General features: G+C 43.8%; 2 protein-coding genes across 2 annotated transcripts; both read left to right on the top strand.

Moving 5' to 3' along the window:
* Positions 1–536: 536 nt before the first annotated feature.
* LOC118774211 (stonustoxin subunit beta-like) lies at positions 537–6101 on the top strand. Its single transcript, XM_036523378.1, has 5 exons — positions 537–633; positions 904–1002; positions 1891–3648; positions 5029–5058; positions 5548–6101. Exons 2-5 carry the CDS (start codon positions 906–908, stop codon positions 6099–6101), a joined length of 2439 nt encoding a protein of 812 aa, XP_036379271.1. The 5' UTR covers positions 537–633; positions 904–905.
* A 1170-nt stretch (positions 6102–7271) lies between these two features.
* ccdc61 (coiled-coil domain containing 61) lies at positions 7272–15586 on the top strand. Its single transcript, XM_036525427.1, has 13 exons — positions 7272–7409; positions 8289–8482; positions 8576–8658; positions 9894–10054; positions 10473–10625; positions 10883–11090; positions 11449–11531; positions 12151–12359; positions 12637–12715; positions 13445–13651; positions 14230–14263; positions 14425–14497; positions 15081–15586. The coding sequence occupies exons 2-13, from the start codon at positions 8335–8337 to the stop codon at positions 15173–15175; spliced, it is 1533 nt and encodes a 510-aa protein (XP_036381320.1). The 5' UTR covers positions 7272–7409; positions 8289–8334; the 3' UTR covers positions 15176–15586.
* The last annotated feature ends 4390 nt before the right edge of the window (positions 15587–19976 follow it).

A 19976-nucleotide genomic window follows, 5' to 3' on the forward strand; every position in this document is an offset into this window, starting at 1 on the left:
CAAAATTTCATGCACTCCATTTTCACATTTCCGTTTTTCCATGTTTATGTCACCGATAACCATTCAGAATCAAAGTTGTTTACGAGTTCTTACATGAGACTTATTGCACTTTTAACTGAATGTAGTGCATCCCTGTAATTGGTAGGAAACACTGAGTAATGTGTAACAACAGATGTGAATCCTAGGGTGTGTGCTCATTCTTTATTAATGATGTTCATGAATGTTGTCTAATCATGGCATCTCAATTCACATATTTAAAAGAAATTAGTCAAAAAGAAAGGTATAGTATTTTTGATTTGATATATAACGTGAAATTATTAATATTTGGGTTCTGAAAATGGTTGTGTTAACCAAATAAAAGCTTGTCTCTTCAATGAATGCATATTAAATAAACATTCCCATAGTTCCCTTGGCTGAAATGAAAAGTCTGCGATTGTGCAATCAGGGTTGAGCAGGTTCCAAGTGGTTTGATTTGAGGAAGTTTTGCTTTTTTTCTTTTCGGTGAGCTTCCGGTGTTAGCTGTTACACATAAGCTTGACAAGAGACACACGGGCACCGGCAGTTGTGTTTTAGCCTTCAAAACGGGACAGTAGAACCAACGGAAATATCAGAGGGGAGCAATACAGCATACAGGTAAGCTTTCCATTGTTTTTCTTCTGTACGTTCAAGAACCTTTAAAAAAGGATGAACTTAAGAATCCAACTTTCAGATGTCAGCAAAATCTTTACCGTTACAGTGTTGTAGTGAGGGAACTTCAAAGTTGTGTTTTCAAACTTTATGAAACTAAAATGAAATGAGTTCCACAAGTCACAAGTTAAAAGCTCTCCATCCCAGAGAAAGCCAGCAGACTTGATTTTCCTCTTTCTTTCTCCCTCTCCTCTCGTTCTCTCTCGTCCTTCCCAGCAATGGAATCAAAGATGAAACCCATTGAGATAGCGGCTCTGGGCCGTCCTCTGTACCCTGGCATGCTGTATAACTGCTGCAATGACTCTTTCATCCCAGGTACTCCACTGCATCATCCAACTGTCTGTAACACTTCTCCAGACTGCCAGTCACACAAACTTGACATTCTCCCACTTTACGGAAGCTGATTGCATCATTTCAAGTCAGTCAACTGATTTGAAATTTCATGCCTCGCCTGTATTGTGCGAGTGTACAGGAATCATTTTTAATATGTTGTTTTTCCTCATATGACTGCTTTTAGGATTGCTGCTCCTAAGACAAAGAAGAAGATAATAAAAATAATTCCAGTCAGAAGAAGATTTCAATGTGGATGTAGAATGTTATCAAAGTCATTTTTCATTTGATTAACAAATTTTCAGAAAGAAAAAACCTGTTTAGACAATCCTTTAACTCTTGTATTATTACTAAATGATGATTAGTGTTGTCATTGTAATGATTGATTGGAACAATCACCATCAAAATCATAAATATTTTATTACTTAGATAAGAATGATAAAACAAAAATCAATTTTAAGATAGAAACGAGTGGTCAAGTAAAACGATGACTGCACTGCTGCAAATCATTACTGAGGAAATACCTGAGGTGGATTTATAATTCAATTTGTGCCCATACATGTAATGTGAAAATGCAGCTACAGTTTAAAAAGTAGTCAAGAATTTTTGAAGACAGTGAGACAGTGAGATCTTTATTTCTCAGGCATTCATAGCTCTGACTCCCATATTTTCACTCCACCTAAGATCTAATGCATGTGATGGTTAAGAGGAGTCCTTTGGCCTCTGAGGCACTCCAAGACACTCCAAGACCAGAGTTGCCTTCCCCTGGGATAGACACCCAGTTTTTTCCACGAAGAGCTTGTCGGTGTTTTCACGGGTATTTCTTATTTTATTATTCTTATTCTTATCCTTTCATCTTACTACTAAACTCAGGAATCACCCTGTGGGACCGGGAGGCGTTGAGCAAGGACCTAGACGTGCGCATTAAACCCAACACCAGCTTCAGCATCACTGCCTCCGACTCCTTGAGGGATAAGTCCAAGCTGATGGACATGAGCGTCTCGCTGAAGGCCAGCTTCCTGGGGGGGCTGTTGAGCGTGGGGGGCTCCGGCCACTTCCTCAACAACCGTGCGATGTCGCATTGCCAGAGCCGGGTCATCATGCAGTACCGGCGCACCGTGCGCTATGAGGGCCTGACCATGACCCAGCTGGGCCTGGTGCCGTACCCACAGGTCTTTAACCAGAAGTCCGCCACCCACGTGGTCACGGCCGTGCTCTACGGTGCCCACGCCTTCTTCGTCTTCGACGGCAAGGTGTCGGTCAACAAGCGCGATGTAGAGGGCGAGATGAAGGTGATGCTGCAGAGCATACCCCAGCTGTCGATGGAGGGCGGGGCAGAGCTGAAGCTGAGCAGCAGCCAGAAGGAGGTAGTGGAGAGCTTCAGCTGCACTTTCCATGGGGACTTTGAGCTCAAGCGCAACCCCACCAACTTCCGGGAGGCGGTGGAGGTGTACCGCACCCTGCCAGAGCTGCTGGGCAAGAATGGGGAGAAAGCGGTGCCTGTGCGGGTGTGGCTGCTGCCCCTGCAGTGCCTGGACTCCCACGCAGCCCGTCTGGTGAGGGAGGTCAGCGAGAGCTTGGTGTACAGGGCAGAGTCCGTGCTGGAGACTTTGGTCCACGCCACCCAGAGGTGCAGCGACCTCCAGTCTCATGCTCAAAATGTTCCTCACTGCTTGGAGGTGAGTGACAAGCTGAGGGACTTCTGTGACATCCTGCAGCACTACAGGGCCTGGCTGCAGAAATCCCTGGCCCGGCTTTTGCCACTGGTCAGGCAGGGCCTCCAAGAAGAGGAAGTTCTGGATGCTGTTCTGCAGTCACACGGTCAATCGCCCTTCGCTGCTGGCAAACTGAAGAAGTGGCTGAACGATAAGGAGTCTGAGCTTGCTGTACTCGGCCTCTATAGCAGACGACTGAAGGAATTTCCCTCCCTTTCGCCTGTGACCCAGCTGGGGGAGGTCCTGTTCAATCCAGATGTAGATGCCGTCATCTGCTTCACCTTCACCTCCTTGCACTACACGGAGCCGTACCTGTCCACCCTGAGCTCACATCTGGACTGTGTGCAGCATGACAGGTCCATGCTTGGCCAGGATCATGCTGACAGCATCGGAGAAGATGACATCAAGCCCTGGTTTCGGAGTGCTCAGCTCTCTGTGACCATGAGGAACAACCTGAACACCTTCGTGGCATTTGCGGAGGCCAATAAGGACAAGAAGGAGATCAGGTTTGTCGTGTCCGCCATGTCCGATCCATCCCATCCCGGGGCCTCCATTCACCTGTATCAGAGGGGGCTGTGTGTGGATCCCCAGTTTCAGCCTGTCTCCAAGCCGTGCCCCCCAGTGTCCACAGACATTCAGTGTACCCATGTCACCCTGAGGCTGCAGTCTGCCCATAGTGAACAAGCAAGGCACTACAGAGTGGAGCACAGGAGGAAGCAGAGAGGAGATGGTACAGGACCAGGGGAAGGGAAAGATGGTGGGTGGACAGTCACAGACACACCTGGTATGGTGGAGAGCTGCACTCTGAAAGAACTACAGCCAGGAGTCTCTTACTTGATCAGGTACAGAGCAGTCAGTGATGTTGGTGTGAGCAAGCCCAGTGATGTCACTGAAATCTGCACCCAAACTAGTTCAGGTAAGAGGACAGTCTTCAGTGCTGTTTATTGAATTATGGGTTTTGTCTGAAAGTTTACACCTATCAAAGGGGGAAGGTTTGCTGTTGACTACGTTATCTGAGAAGCCATCTAATTTCAGCTGAGGTTGTACTGGACATACACTATACGGACAAAAGTATTTGGCCACACCTGTTTTTCAGGGTTTGGGCTAGGCCCCTTATCTCCAGTGAAGGGCAATCTTAATGCTTCAGCATACCACGACATTTTGGACAATGCTATGCTATATGGCCCTTTTCTATTCCAACATGACTGTGCCCCAGTGCACAAAGCAAGGACTGTATAGACATGGTTTGATGAGTTCGTTGTGGAAGAACTAAACTGGCCCGCACAGAGCCCTGACCTCAACCCCATCGAGCACCTTTGGGATGAACTGGAACGGAGATTGCGAGCCAGGCCTTCTCGTTCAACATCAGTGCCTGACCTCATAAATGCTCTACAGAATGAATGGGCACAAATTCCCACAGAAACACTCCAAAATCTTGTGAAAAGCCTTCCAAGAAGAGTGGACGCTGGTATAGCTGCAAAAGGGTGACCAACTCCATATTAAAGTATATGTATTTGAATACAATGTCATTACAATGTAATGGTCAGGCATCCAAATACTTTTGTCCATATAGTGCATATGTAGAATACTGCTTGAAGAGGGTTGGAACACAATCATCTGAAAACTCTGATTGTTTAGACGAAAAGAGAAGGAAACACTTGCACAACTTCCTTTGTTTTTATAACTTTCCTTATACATTATAGATGACACATACAACAGCATAGGATTTTCATTTCCTTTTTCATTTCTATGCACCTACATTCATTAAATCACAGTTCCCCGTGTTTCATCCAGTAATTTCCATGGACTATAATCTGAACTGTTTTAATACATTATGTAAATTTTATGTTAAAATATTATGTTAATGTTAATACATTATATAAATATATTACATAATATTTACATAATATATATTTAATAATTTTAAATTTACATTATATAAATAATATGAATAATTTATACATAGTGTATACTTTAGTACAGTTTCCAGCTGAACATATTTAAGCATAATATGTTCAAATATGTTACTTTGTGATCCACAAAAAAAACTGTATTCATTTTATGATTTCAAAAAGTTGAACATAAATTACATGAAGGTTGTATAGAAGTAAAATCCCTACATTTGCCTGCCTTGTGTTAGACTCAAGGTATGCGTGGCTTGTTAATTACGTATGATATACCTTTTGTCCATGGAATCAGGGGTTAGCATGAATCTTGGCTGTCAGTTTGTCAGCTTGGTTTGTGAAGGTCAGTACACAACAAATGTATCTAATTTCCTGTGTTTCCATCACTGCAGTACTGCAGACCAGGGCTGAAGCTTTAAAGTGTAAGTATTTACTTTTCGTTCAGCATATAAATGCATTTTTATTTGTTTCAGTCGATCCATCCATTGGGAAAGTACTGTTGTTAGTCACTGTATGTCTTGAAGTGGACACATTACAATTTTAGCCTCAAAAAATTATGCTCTGCTACGCACCTAACAAGCTGCAAGAGTTTAAGTGAGCAGTTCTGGAATTGTCACTGATTTCAGATCAGTGTTCTGTTTCATGAGCAGTGAGGAATAGCCAATAGCCAATGAAAAATTACAATCCATTAATGTGATGTGGTAAAGTGAAAACAGCTGAAAGAAAGAATGGAGAGAGCTGTGGAATGAGACTATCCAAAAAGCTTGAGCCCCAAGCCAGACATACTGTATATGCTGGATATGAGGAAAACATTAGGAAACATTAACTGAGCTGTGACAAGACCATGAGTACTTTTCTCATTTTTGGTTCACATTTCTATTTCGCTGCCTAACTTCCTTTTCCTCTTGCAGACACTCAGCAACTCAGCTGGGACCCCAACACGGCACATGCAAGGCTGTCTGTGTCATCACAGGCGAAACGTGTGTCTTTCAAAAAGCAACCACCACCTGCCCACCCAGACAGGTTCAGCTATTGGCCACAAGTGCTGTGCAGAGAGGGTCTGTCTGGGTCTCGCTGTTACTGGGAGATTGAAGGGAATGAGGCAGACTTTTACATTGGAGTGGCCTATAAAAGCATTGACAGGAAGTCATTGGGAACTGAGTCCAGACTTGGACTCAATGACAAGTCCTGGTGTCTGCATCGCTCAGAGGAAGGTGTCTATGCCTGGCACAATAAAAAGGGGACCTACATTTCACATCAGTGCAGCAGCACGATTGGGGTGTATATGGACTGGCCAGCCAGCACTCTGACCTTCTATGAGGTTAACACCTCCTCTGACACTCTGAAGCACCTGCACACATTCCAAGCCACATTTACTGAGGCAGTGTACTCAGCTTTTTCTCTCAGCAAGAAATGCAAAATAAAGCTGCTTTTGTCAAAGCAGACGTCCTGTAAAAGAAGGTAGTTAGCTGGATTACAAAAGGAAAAAAGCTCAGACAACAGAGTACTGTAACATAATATGAAATCATGATAAACATGAAGTGGCAATTATATTTTATTCTTTACAATATAACCTGAAATAACATTACTGTACTGTATTCTGACTGAGCTGATACGGAAGGCCTTCCATCTTATAACAGTATTGGCAGTTGGCAATAGGCCATCCATCAGCTTTATTCTGTCTTAATATGGATAGTTTACACTTGTGAGGCTTTTGAGCTTTTGATTCTCTTTGTGTATGCTTATAATGTATTTTTTGATTTTGTTCATTTCTGTTTTTTTTTTTTCATTAAAGAAATCAATCAAGTTGTATGTGTCACGAGTTAATTATCCCAGAGTTTATTATTGGCTGAAATCGTTTAAGAATGGTGCAGTTATTTTCTGTAATATCTAATATCGATGTGTAACAAGGCGTCCTTGTTTACCGTCAATTTTTCCCTAAATTCCTTCCTTCCTTAATCTACATTACAAAGGCTAACACATACTGAAGGGACAGGTGCTGGAAGCCCATAGGGTGACCATACGTCCTCTTTTTCCCGGACATGTCCTCTTTTTGGGACCTAAAAAATGCGTCCCCAAAAGAGGAAATGTCCGGGAAAAAGAGGACGTATGGTCACCCTAAAAGCGTATTAATAATAATTTAGTAAAACCCACAAATTCCAGGATTGTCCCATGACTCTCTTTACCCCTAGGTTTTGTAAACTTGACTCTGTCTCATTTTTGCCAAAATCTCAATTTCTAAATTGAGATTAAATTGACTGCGTTCTTTAGAGGCCAAATACAGAATATGTGGGTGGGAATTCTACATCGGTAAAGTGGAAATGGTGGGAATAAAATATAAATGACATGTATATCAACCAATGAAAATATGTCAAATTTGCCAAAGTTTGTACTATAGCCAATTGGCTTATTGAAATCGATGAGACAGACAACACGATGGGTGCTATTATGATTGTACTCTGTGATTGACAGGAACTTCATACAATTACCTTGTCCTCTTTTGAGATCTCAGCCAATAGATGGCGTCAACAGTGATTACAGGGCGGTATCTGAAATTCCCGGTTATTGAACCGCTGTATTCAACAGATGTAACTAGCTTGTAAACTGCCAGGGAAGTAAGGACGATGTGTGTTGGTGTTACTAGTTCACCAACTTGCTAAATAGCTAGCTGTTTGTTTTTAAAATATGAAATGAGCTCCAAAGAACCGTATTTACATGAATGTAACTAATCTATTTGGGGATTAGTTTGTATCTGCACGTCACCCTGCTTCGGGTATGTATATGTTGGCGACTTTGCTCTTTCGTGAGTTAGTTGGTCAGTTTCTCTAGATCATAGGCAGTTTACAGTAGTTTTAGGAGCAAATTATTATTATACTTCCTAATTTATCCACCAGTGACTGAATCGTGGCCAAATGTAGTAAGCTAGCTAGTCGATTGGGATAGTCGTCAGTGTGTCGTTGTGTTAATTTAGCTTTGTAGCTTACGTAGCTAACGTTACTTCATGCCTTGCAGTTCAGTTGTAGACCATAGCAGCTAACGTTAGCGAACAGCTTGAGTCCAGCAGGAGATTCAGTTATCTTAAACGTAGTCTGACCTAACTTAAATAGGTGGCTGTAGGCAGGTGGAAGGCTCATCTGATAACCAGCTAAGTATATGCAAAATATAAAATCAGTTAGCTAGCTGTCGTCCAGATAGCTCGCTAAGTACACACATTGCATCTGTCTTCAAGGCTTTTGCCTGGTTGCTAACGTAACCTAGATAGCCGAGTTAGGTAGCCAACTGGCTCACTGGCCATTTGTTTGTGCTTTTACAGTTATCTGAACGAAATTGGTTATCATGTAGCCAGTTGTCTCCTGTAGTAGAGGTAGATGTGATTTCTGTCATTCGTTTGCATCAGCAGCAGACTTGTTTGCTGGCTAACAAATACCTAGCTAATGTCCGATACAGGTAGCTAACATTGGCTGTCCTCACCATGAAGTTAACAAGCAAGTAACCTGCTTAGCTACATAGCCAGCACTTTGCTGGCTAGCTTGGTTCGTTGTTTGTTGCGGAATTAAACATATTTGTCGTTGTTTTTATATAACGTATAGGTCATTGTATTTGTAAGCAATCGGTCATATTCTCTTATTGGCCTTATTCTGCATCCTCACAGTGCTGTCTTTGCCGATCTGTGGTGGATGTGATTGACACAAGACGCCATGGAGGTAGGGACAGTTGTGCTGGCAGACATGGAGTTCCGTGGGGTGGAGTTTTCTGTGCGGGTCGAGCTTGAGGAGGAGCTGCTCCTTGTGGAAATTACGGATTCTGTGACCGCTGACCAGTGGAGGGGGGAGTTTGACCCTGCCTGTAAGTACAGCATGGTAAAAATGCCTTTGGACAACTTTGCTTCGTTGAGTTTAACCCTAATACATACGCGTCTGTGTATCCTCTTTCTGTAAGACATTGAGGACCTCACTCGCAAGACTGGCAACTTCAAGCAGTTCCCGATCTTCTGCAATATGCTGGAGTCTGCAGTTAATAAGGTCAGGTTTCAGACATTTCACTCTGAAGAGCTGTGAGCCCTGTATGCCTTTTTTCCATTTGTCACCACGTGCCGCCATAGTGGCAAAGCCCCAGCAGACACGGGTCAATCACAAAACAGAGTTCATTACATCTTGGGGTGCAGTTAGCTCTGGAAGGAAGTCTTTCCAGATAATCATAACCTTGTTGATGTCGTATTACTACCTTAGGTCTCTGTCTGTCTGGATTGTTCAGTATCTACTTTGATGTTTTTCTCTGGATCTCAGTACCAGAAATAATTTCTATTTGTGGGAGATTGAAGGGCTTACATAGATTTGTGAAGGGCTGTTTCCTCCCATGTCATACAGCAAGGCTTGTAAAAACACTGAGTACTTGGTAGCCAGCTGTACCTAGAGCTAACTGTTTTCAGTGTCACCTCACTTACAGATGGCTGTAGGTGGAAAAGCCCTTAATGATGTTGCTGCATTCAGGCACATTTGGACATGGATTAGTGGAAATGAACCATTTGTGTCAGTGCCAAATTGTATTGTGTGAGTGTGTGCCGTTAAAAAAAATACTCTCATCATGTCAAAGTGCAGTGCAGTAGTGAAGTCAATGCTGACTGTGTCTGATGAGTAAACGAGTAACTGTAAGATATTAAAAATTAATACTATCCATTGCTGTTATTTTTGTTGTCATGCTTCTTTACATTCTTCTTTTTTATTATCAATAATAAAATTGCAGACCTATAACAGTGTTTTAAGGATGTATTCATTTTAAAGATAAACCGATTACATTTATGCAATGGTCCAATGTGCAAAAACAGCATTGGACACCTGTTGCAGTAGTTTGACATCCTTCAACCTGCAATCTTATGGCTTTTGTCAGGTATATGTGGAAGGGCTCCAAATAACAGTTTGTTGTTATTCCAGCTTTGGTTGGCAGTTCTAATGGGCTGTCAGTGAACCATAGCAGCATTTCAGTTCAGGAGTTTTGCCAGTATTGTAGGTGGCTTATGCATAACAGGCTTCCATGTGAATATAATGATTCTCTTTTGCTTAGTGAAGTAATTCTCTTTAATCCATGACAAATGATATGCCTGTGCTTGAGAGTTAGGTCTTTTGGCATAGCAGACTAAAAGCACCTACTGGAGATGGTATGTCATGTTGTATCAAATGTTGCTTTTTAACGTGCTATAGGCAGTTAGTCCATGCCAGGTAGTGGTGCAGTGTTGATTTCTGTGGATGCTTCCTTGCAGACCAGTGAGGCTGTGTCCCTTGACCTCTTGACCTATGCTGACCTGGAACTTCTACGCAACCGCAAGGCAGGGGTGGTTGGCAGACCCCGCCTCCAGCCACAGTCCCCCGCCCTCAGCGCTAAGCGATACCTCATCCTCATCTACACAGTGGAGTTTGACAGGTCTGTGCCCCCCTTCCCTGATCACTGCTCCATTCACCAGGGCTGGACTTGCAGTTTCACTGCTATTATATGGGCCAGGAGTCTGCTGGGTTTGCGAGTAACAGGCCACATAGTTGCTGATGTCAGCCATTGGCAGCCATCCAGTCTTCCTCAGACCAAATGATTGGGTGACCAGTTCATGTAAAAGCTCCGGTCAGACTCGGTAAAGTAAAGTAAAATTGGAAAGAACTGAGCCCCTGTTGAACAAGCATTCTACCAGCAGCATCATTTCTTTATTTCTTATACCCAGACAAAGAATGGTGTTTGACAGGGTGTGGCCCCTCATGGCCCCTCATTCCTTTCACTCATGAGTCCTATGCATTTTCGCTTGTGTGTGGAGTCCTTACCCGTCTTTTCTGCTTCTCCCTCTCCCATTCAGAATACACTACCCCTTGCCCCTGCCTTACCAGGGCAAACCAGACCCAGCGGCCCTACAGAGAGAGATCAGGGCCCTGAGGGCGGAGCTGAGTGCGCTCGGAGGCCAGGGAGGCCACAAACATACCGACTCTGAGACCCGAAAACTACGTGCCGAGTAAGTTTCTTTCCTTAGAGCAGAGGAGGGTGCCAAGGTATCACTGACTCTTTCCTTATGAACATGTCATTTCTTTGCATAATTTTTTTGCACTGGAAATGGATGTATGGTGAAATGAAAATGGCCACCATGTCGTGGCTCTCTGGGCCCTCTTTTGTAAATGCACCCAATGTGGCCATGCCTGTTTGTTAATGATAGCCACCGCAAGCCATGCAGCCACTCCAAGTGTGAGCCACTCCTTCCTCTGTCCTTGTCAGGCTGGCCTTGGTGAGGGAGGAGAAGGAGGCCTTGGCCAAGGCTCTGGAGAGGTTGCAAGGGGCTGGAGTGGGCTGCACCCCAGCTGGAGCTGTGCGGGCGCTCCGGGACGTGGTCCAGAGGCTGGAGGAGCAGCTGCTGAGGGAGAGGGCCAAGAGCCAGCGCTCAGCTAACAAGAGGGGGCAGGAGCAGCGCCTCCTGTTGGAGCAGGTCCGGTATAGCACTCGTCACATTGGAAAACATCACTCATTTTCAAACACAGTGTTGTCTACATCAGTAGTGTGCTCTACTTAGCTTTAATGGGATGTATTCATTCATGCTGTACATCTGCATTCTAAGCTGTATCCTGCAAAAGTACTGCTCAGCGAACTGCAGTATTGTCCCTTATTGAAAATCTCATTACAGAAGGACTCGCATGGAAAGGCCAATGTATTTACATAATTGTGACAAACGCTCCTGTTGTGTGTAGAGATGAGGTTGAGAGTTGCGGTGAAGGTGAATATGGATATTTTCTCAGCACATGTTCATATTTAATTGGTAATTCTGCCCCTGGGGCGCTGTGAGACAGCTGGAGGAGCTGAAGGCATCAGAGAGGGCCCTTCGGATTCGCGTGAAGAGTCTGACCAATGAGCTTGCGTCACTGCGACGAGGGTGAGTCACTCCAGACATTCTGCCTTTCCTTCGTCTCGCACATTCCTATGCCTTTATCTGTGTCCAGTGTTAGAGGAAAACCTTTCTCTGGTGTCTCAGCGAATGAGACGTAAGGGATCCAGGCAGCTGCAGGCCTTCCAAAGACCTCTGCTTTGTACTGACCTGTCTGCATACAGGGACAGATAAAGCAGGACAGCACACGTCTTCACTACGTACCCCCTATAAACAAACTGAGTCTCCCTCCCTGTGCAGTGTATCTCTGTGTGTCAGATCAAGCTGAGCCGATTTACAGCACTCTCACTGATACCATTCTGTCTTGACCCTGTTGCACATACTGTTTAACAGAACTTGCTGTCCATTGTTACTGATTATAAGAAACGTGTAAGCTGCATACTACCGATTGATGAAAACTGATGTAACTAATGATTGTCCAGCGGAGCAATGAGGTAGTCAGTGCATATGTGTGGTCTTGACAGCAGAGCCTTTTGTCTTACAAATGGTAAATCCAGACTTGTAGAACACACGGTGTAGGAGTGATTAGACCTTTCCTTAACCCTTTCCCATGGAAGTGCCTGGATGCTGTTCATCTCCGTCTGCATGGCGCTCTCTCTCACAGCAGGACGACCCCCATGCTGTCCGGCCGGAGCAGCTCCAGAGGGGACGTGGAGGTTCGCCGCTCGGTGTCCCGGGAGCGCGGGGTGGCGAGGGCACGCTCAGGGTCCCGGGAGAGGATGGAGGACAGGGGCAGGATGCTGGAGGGGCGGGGAAGGAGGGCGGACTCCTCGGGGTCTCGCCCCCGCGTCCCCAGACCCTCCCCCTCACCCACAGGTAAAACCGTTGATACCGCCATAGAAACCAGCGACAAAATGCACTTCATTACACATTTGTCCTATTTACGTTTTTCATGTTTTCCCATTGGAGAAAATGAAAGAAACAATGCAGTGGTAGGGTGAGGGGGAACATGTATATTTTCCCTGCATTTTTCCTGGAGGAATAGAGGAGCAGTCAGTAATTGATGCTTCAGTGGTTTAGTGTCTTTGAACAGCTGAGGAGGAGGAGTCAACTGATTCCCATCATGCCTCTCTTCTATCCCCCTCCACCCCAGGAGCCCGTGGGCAGCGGTTCGACCCCACAGCCTACATCCAGGACCGGCAGCGCAGGCAGAAAGAGGCAGATCTGAAAAAGTCAGCAGCCTTGTCTCTCTTTTCTTTCTCATTTTTCTCATCTCTCTTCCTGAGTTTGAGCTTGTCACTCTATCTGGTATTTTGAATGCAGTTTCACTTGTGGTTAGATGCCATTTTGTTTTGGCTGTTTTATTATATACAGGAGACCCTTGCCATTCGTAGATTTGTGATGTGCAGTGTTCAATATTTGAGTGAGGCAGCACTCTTGCTGAACGCTGATCAACGCTGCACCAACTCACCCTCTCTTACATACATTACATTACTGTCATTTAGGAGATGCTCTTATCTAGAGCGGCTTACATATGTTACAATTTTTACATGTCCATTTATACAGCTGGATGTTTAATGAGGCATTTCTGGGTTAAGTACTTTGCCCAGGGGTACAACAACAGCACCCCTGCAGGGAATCAAACCATCAGCCTTTTGGTTGTCATCCCTCTTGCATTTAATTGGACAAATTATATGTATTGTTGTTATTATTATTATTACTATTATTATTATTATTATTATTACATCCTGTTTGTGCAGTATTAGCAGGTTTGCCCATCTATGGGGATTTCTGCAATGAATCCCCCATGAATGGCGAGTGTCTCTTGTAATGTGTATTACATGATAAGAAAAAATGACTTTCAGATCTAAAATTGTTACAACGCTATGCGAGCAGTATTTTGTGCCTGATCCTCTTTAATGTCATGTGAATAATTATGCCAGCCCTTGTTTCTCTCTTAGCCAAAGGAAAATAAGGAGGGATATGATGGCCTCGCCCCCTGTTTTGGAGAGGGGACGGTCCCGCTCCAGAGAGTCACGCCCCCAACAAGCCAGAATAGGCAGTGCAGGGAGAGGGAGGAGCATTTCTGTGGAGAGTAGGAGGAGCCGGCGATCTTCTGACAGCTCAATGGCTGAGCTGGAAGAGCTGGCCAAGCCCCTCCCTTCCAGGTGAGTTCTTTTCAGATGAGTTAAAAAAATGTCCTCAATTTGTTCCTCATGTTATGTTTTTATGCACAGACCATATTGTGTGTATGTGTGTGGTTGGTGTACTCTGTGTACCTATTGCATTTGAATTAAGGATGAGCTAAAATACCCATTTAGATGGAATTCAGTCATAACTGATGTTGTACAGAAATAAAAATAGACAAACTGTGATTGTGACACAGTTCTTTCAATGAAAGAGACTTTCTGATGAATTTTTTGAGGGGTGAGTGTACTTTTAGTTAACCAGTGTGTGCCTCTTTTTTGAATTTATCAACATTAATACTTGTCCTGAAAGATTGATTTTAACTGTCACTGTTCTGCCACTATGGGATGTCATTGTCAGCAAATGCCACCGTCGGTTTAGAATCTGGGCCTCCCGGGCTACAGGGCTCTGCTTGCACTCAATGCACACACCTTGCTGACTGAGCCACTTGGGGCCGGGCTTGCTCTGATTGACTCAAACTGCTTAGTACTGTAATGCTACAAAAGCTGTAAATGCCTGTTCACAATGGTGTTCCCGCTTGTCACACTTTGTGTTGCAGAGGCAGAAAGCCCTCCTGGAGCAGCCCTGCCATGGTGAGTGTTGTGTCAGGGGTGACCGTAATTACCATGTTTACTGGTTTGAAATGGTGATGACAGTCTCACCAGAGGTGGTAAGGTAGTGATTTACAGCAGTGTGCCGTTTCATGTTGACACTGATTTTCTTCACCTCTCCTCTCCTCTTCTTTCCTCTCCAGCCCAGAGCTCGGCTCCCAGCCAAGAAGCCCCTTTGTAGCACTCCGACGCGCAGGGGGAGAGCCACAGAGAAAGGTACGGAGAAGGGGTAGCAGTGCAGTGAGCAGGGCTTATAGCGCAGTGGTCGCAGGTTCAATTCCCAAGTCAGGCATAGCTCCAGTCCCTTTGAGCAATGTGACTAATCTGGATTGGTCTCTGGCTGTAGAAGTCTCTGGGTGAGGTTATTAGCTCAGAATTTAGCCTAATGTAATGGCTTGCATGAAACAACTTCACTGCTTCCACTTCTCTTTCACGAAGTGGAAAAATCCCACCCAGGGATCAGTGTAGATGTGAAACTGAAGTGGGTGCATTTCCTGTAGTGAAATGAGTCAGGAGGAAGGACCTGCTTTCTCATCACAACTGAAGTAAATCCAAGTGCATTTGAGAAAACATTTCAGTTTTCAGACACGGCTGATGGATAATGCAAATGTGCCTCTGTCCCACCTTCAGTCCGATGCCAACCCTTAGGAGAGCTAGTCAGATTCATTCATGGTGTTGTGGTAGTACAGGTCCTTTGGACTTCCTAGATCCACTTTGGAAAAACGCAGTCTTATGAGCATTAAATGAACCACCACAGTGCTGACCTTTCTGTGACCTGTCTTGTGAATGCTGTGGTTAGAGAGCTCGTTAGATGGGGCTGCTGACCTGTCGGAGATCGACGCCCGGCTGCAGGCGCTGCAGGACTACATGAGAGACCTGGACACTGGCCGTTAGAGGGACACACCTGGACCAGACGCCCCTGGGGATGTACCTGTGCTTAGTGCCCTGCGCAGACTGATGGCACACACACAGGGACCTGAGATTCTTGCAGGATCTTGCACACGCACACACACGTGCATGCATACGCACACATACACAAACACAACAGGTCTCTTACAGTATCCTGTATACAAACATACACGCACCCACATACCTGCACGCATATAAAAGCTTGTACACACCTGCACTGGATACCTGTTCTTACTCTCTGCTCCCTGGGGCTGCAGCAGGAAGTCAGATCTGAACACTGTGAGACAGAGGTGGAGAGAAGGACAGGGGGCGCCAAGGAAGGGTCCAAGAGGCACATTTGCCACACGTGTGATTGGGAATGGACGTTAATTTATTCTGTGTGTAACAGGTTTTTCAGAGGGGACACCTCAGGATTCTCATGTTTTGTGTTCGTTTGTTTTATACATTTCTGTCCACTGTAACAAGTGTTTAATGAACTTGTCATTGGTGGTGTGTTTCTCGCACAGGATGTGAGTATATGAATAGTTGTATTTTAATCATTCTCAGTAGGAATGATTCAGTGTTTTTTGTATTTTTTGGACCTACTGGTGATGAGTTTTAGAATATACGGTTTTATAAAAATCTGTTTTTGTGTGCATCTGTTTTGACATGCATGTCCTATACCTGTAGCCATATAGAAATTTCTTGCACATATCTACCATACACACACAGTTTGCTTGCATATTGTAACGTTTTCAATTGTAGGTCTGTTGACACGGCTGGAACATAACTGATTTTTTAAGAATTGCAGCAGCAAAGTCTACAGCTCCTTGTTGTCTGCGTTGACTAAATGCTGATCCAGTAGGGTTCCAATATTATGTTGGTGGAAGCTTTTGGAACTTGTGGGGATGGGGTGGTGTTGTAGTCTGTAATAGGGAATGCGCTATGCCAAGAATTTGATATTTAAAAATTCTATGATGCCCAAGATCAAATATTTAAATAATCAAACACTGTTTTCTGTTTTTCCTGGATGAAACTCCATTTGTGTCTGAGCACATAAATGACTCACTCTGGAGAAATCTACATTTAGTTCAACTTGAAGGCAGGAAAACCATTAGTCCGTCTTATTTTATTCAGGATTCATTGGCCCTTTCTCAATAGCATTGATGAGGAAGGACAACAAAGGCTTTTCTAATTTTTTAAGTAATCAGCAATCAAGTACTAACACATGTAATGTGTTAGTGGACTTACATTCCAGTGACAGGCTATTCAGAGTGATCACTGTCTGATTACCAGTCCTCGGGGGTCTTGTGCTGTTTGGTTGGTTGACTAACAGCAGTAAGATGAGGGCACTGCTAAACGAGTCTCCAGATGCACGAGCTCCATGGAGGACAGCCTCACAAGGTGCACGGGATGGAACCCTTGGGGCCGGGTTCTATGACTGCGCCAGGTGGGAGGTGTGACACTGAGAAAGGCAGCACCTGCATGAGGGATGAGAGGGAGCCCCCTGGGCCCACAGACTAATGAAGTGTTGATGGGAGAGCTCTGGTGCACACCTGCCTAGCATGCTGGCTTCAGGAGCTTTCAGGAGCAGAGACCCAACGAGGAGGAGTTCCACTGTATTTACTCATTCCCAAATTTCAGGCTGCTTACAGGCAGTATCAAATTGACCAAATGGCCTGCACTGTCCAGGAATTTTTACCTTTTTGTCAGAGGGAATCGCATAGAAAGCTTTTGCCTGAACAGTTTGAGGTGGGCAAATTAATGCTACAAACTGGAAACTGGAAAATTGACAGATATTTGCTTTAAACTAACAGGATGTGAGCATATCGATTTTTGTGGGTCACTCCCTCAAACCAGACAGTTTCAATTACCCAAACTGGTACTTCCTTGACAGGGTTTTAGTTTTATCTCTGTGATCCACTTTACTAGGCCAACTCTAGTGCTTTTTTCCCACCTTACTTTGAGTAAGATGTTACACAGTCTTTGCGTGGGAATGATCCTGATGGTTGGATGTGTCAGCATTGCACTTCTATCTGCAGTGGAGTTTTCTTCAGTGTGTGTGTGATGGTAATGTGGCCTGGCTGATTCTTCTTGAGGAGGCAGGTTGTCTCTGAGCTCTTCTACATGCGGCAGCTGGTATCGGTCTTAATTAGGGCCAGGCTTCTCTACCTCCCAGGTAAACATCTGGATCAGAAAGAACAGCTGCTGCTCTGTGAAAAAAAGGAGGATGCAAAGAACATACATGACCATTACATTCATGACAAGTCAGGGTAATTTTAATTAAGTGGATAGAAAACTACCCTTTTGATGTGCAAGTTTGTATATATGTGCCTTAACACTGATTATTTTATTGGACTGGAGAAAGATGCACCCTCATTTAATTTTGATTGAAACTATTGGAAATGGCTCCCTTTGAAAATGTTTTAGTTCCAATGTCATTGTTCTAATTCTGTATTTCTCCTTCCCATGCTTTGTAAACAGGTAGATGGTTTGTATTTATACATGTTCTGAATCCAGTTTAACTTGACTATGCATATTAATCATATTTATAGGAAATTGATATGGCTGTATTCAGGGTAATTCAGGGTATTTTTTCCTTGAAAACATATACATTGTATTATTTTTTTGTCCTCTTCCATGAAATCCTGATTGTGCAGAACTACATTGGCAAAGTTTGTTTTCTTTTTTGTGGGGATGACTGTAGTAATTATGTTTAACAGCTAGAGAAATCAGCACCTCCATATGAAGAGAATACATATTGTCACATTTCTTCCGCAATGTCCTGCCATTTTATGTGTATTAATGTATATCGACCCTTCTTGAAAAGAGACACATGGATGATTTCCTCCCAAATGAAAGCTTGAGCATCTAAAAAACCTGAGGGCAAGGATCTCCTTTTTCTCTGAAAATAAATGTACAGCCTAAATGATACACAGTATTATAATAATATTTATGTAGGGTTATTATATTGTGTTTACAGGGTACTTTTGACTGTTGAGTGTGGTCACACACAAATCTTGAATAAAGATCTTGGGAGTACAGATCTCAGATGATCCAGCATGTTGCAAGGAGAACTAAAAGAAAAAAAAATAAATGATCACATCACCTGAAGTATCTTCCTTTAACTGTCTTTCTTTTACACAACAGGAAAAGTTTTCCCACTTGCCTACAAAACACTGAATGAGATAGCTCTGTGATATCTAACCAAGCCCATTATTCCATACAAAACTATACAGTCTGAGGTTAGCCAAAAATCTGACATATACAGGTGGTGGGGCTTTAACTCCAGTGCTCCTAAATTTTGAACTGACCTCTTGTCCAAATGATCAAAATCATAATCAGACACTTGTTCATACTCATTCAGTGAACTGTAAACATTTATTCAGAGCCATGCTGTCATAAAACAGCATAGATCAGTTGCTCCTGAGGTTCCTCCACCTGTCACCTTGGTATGGGTTGAAATCTGACACAGTGGAGTTTCCATACCCTTATTTTCAACCCCCATCTACACAAAAGTCTACAGGTCTACTTTCTGTTCCTCTGTCCTGTGTCTCCAGTTGCCATAACAACCCATTTACAAAGCCAAAATCAGCTGGTAATCGCAACTTCAGTGAAACCCGATACACCATAATCTTTGCCCGCCCAAAGGAGGGAGCTCTCGGTCGGGACAGACAAAAGGGTTCTGGTTTTAGGTGCACTGCCACAGAATTATTCTCTCTTCTCAGAAGGACCTCAATGACCACTGTCTTTTTAAATTATGTGAAGTGTAGTTCTTAGAACTATGCTGAAATTGAGACTGGAGAGGTTAAAAGGTGTACGTGGATTCAAAGAAGCTGTTATCCATGTCTTCCAAATACTACGATTATCCCGGTATATATATGTACTTGAACATTTCCGCATTGTGTAAGAAATCAATGTGCTGTTAGTTAAGATGTCAGTTTGGCTTTTGGACTAATTTTCAGCATTAACTCTGGAGTAACATTTTTGGTGAAAACATTTAAGAATGTTGCACAGTATCCAAAGCAGCAGCCACAAATGTGATTATAGCGCAGAAGAGTAAGACTCCAATTGTGAGTTACTTTGCCTTTGCAGGTCTGTGTGTGTGACAGAGAATGACACTGAGTGTTAACGTTCAGTGTACTGAAACGCGTCTTTCGGTTCATTGTGTATTAATGTACGAGAGTGTTTAAAAACGCACGCTACATGACAGTCGCAGAGTTTTGTTTAAAAAAAACACCATTCTGTCACGCTTCATTGTTACAAAAAAGCCTTGACGGTGGCAGAGGACCTCATAAATGTATTTGGCCTTTCAACCATTAGAGGGCAGCATATAAGTACAAGAGATACACGCCGGTTTAACTGAGACACTTGTCTTGTTGCATAGCTGGCTGAGCGTGCTGCAGTGGCAATATTCCCTGATAACCATTGCAGTAATCATAGTCCAAACTTTTTATCCTTAGTTTTACAACGGTTATCTAATTTACACCCTAAAGCACGTGATTTGGGTTTAAAGACGAACAAGAAAACAGTATACAATGCAGTGGGTTTATTGACACTTGCAAGCGAACCTATTCATTTTTTATTGTACCTTCTTGGAAATTGGCAATTCATCAAATTTATTCATGTTTTATTTGCATAATTCATGGTCTGTTTACTCAGGATGACAAATGCAGTAAACCGCAGTTTTGCCAAATGCAACCAACCAAATCGTCACCCAGCAAGACCACATGCCCGTCTGTAGCGTTGCACTAGGCGCATCAGACCGCAGCGGAGATGGGAGGAGCAAAAAACGTGAACTACCCAT

The sequence above is a fragment of the Megalops cyprinoides genome, chromosome 3 (genome assembly GCF_013368585.1).
Source record: "Megalops cyprinoides isolate fMegCyp1 chromosome 3, fMegCyp1.pri, whole genome shotgun sequence".
Taxonomy (NCBI): domain Eukaryota; kingdom Metazoa; phylum Chordata; class Actinopteri; order Elopiformes; family Megalopidae; genus Megalops; species Megalops cyprinoides.

What these genes read in the sequence shown, in the direction of transcription:
- LOC118774211 (XM_036523378.1), top strand. Translation starts at nt 906, where the DNA reads ATGGAATCAAAGATGAAACCCATTGAGATAGCGGCTCTGGGCCGTCCT. An exon ending in CTGCACCCAAACTAGTTCAG is followed by an intron (nt 3,649 to 5,028) that starts GTAAGAGGACAG and finishes CCATCACTGCAG; the next exon opens with TACTGCAGACCAGGGCTGAA. An exon ending in CAGGGCTGAAGCTTTAAAGT is followed by an intron (nt 5,059 to 5,547) that starts GTAAGTATTTAC and finishes TTCCTCTTGCAG; the next exon opens with ACACTCAGCAACTCAGCTGG.
- ccdc61 (XM_036525427.1), top strand. Translation starts at nt 8,335, where the DNA reads ATGGAGGTAGGGACAGTTGTGCTGGCAGACATGGAGTTCCGTGGGGTG. An exon ending in TACACAGTGGAGTTTGACAG is followed by an intron (nt 10,055 to 10,472) that starts GTCTGTGCCCCC and finishes TCTCCCATTCAG; the next exon opens with AATACACTACCCCTTGCCCC. An exon ending in CTTGCGTCACTGCGACGAGG is followed by an intron (nt 11,532 to 12,150) that starts GTGAGTCACTCC and finishes CTCTCACAGCAG; the next exon opens with GACGACCCCCATGCTGTCCG.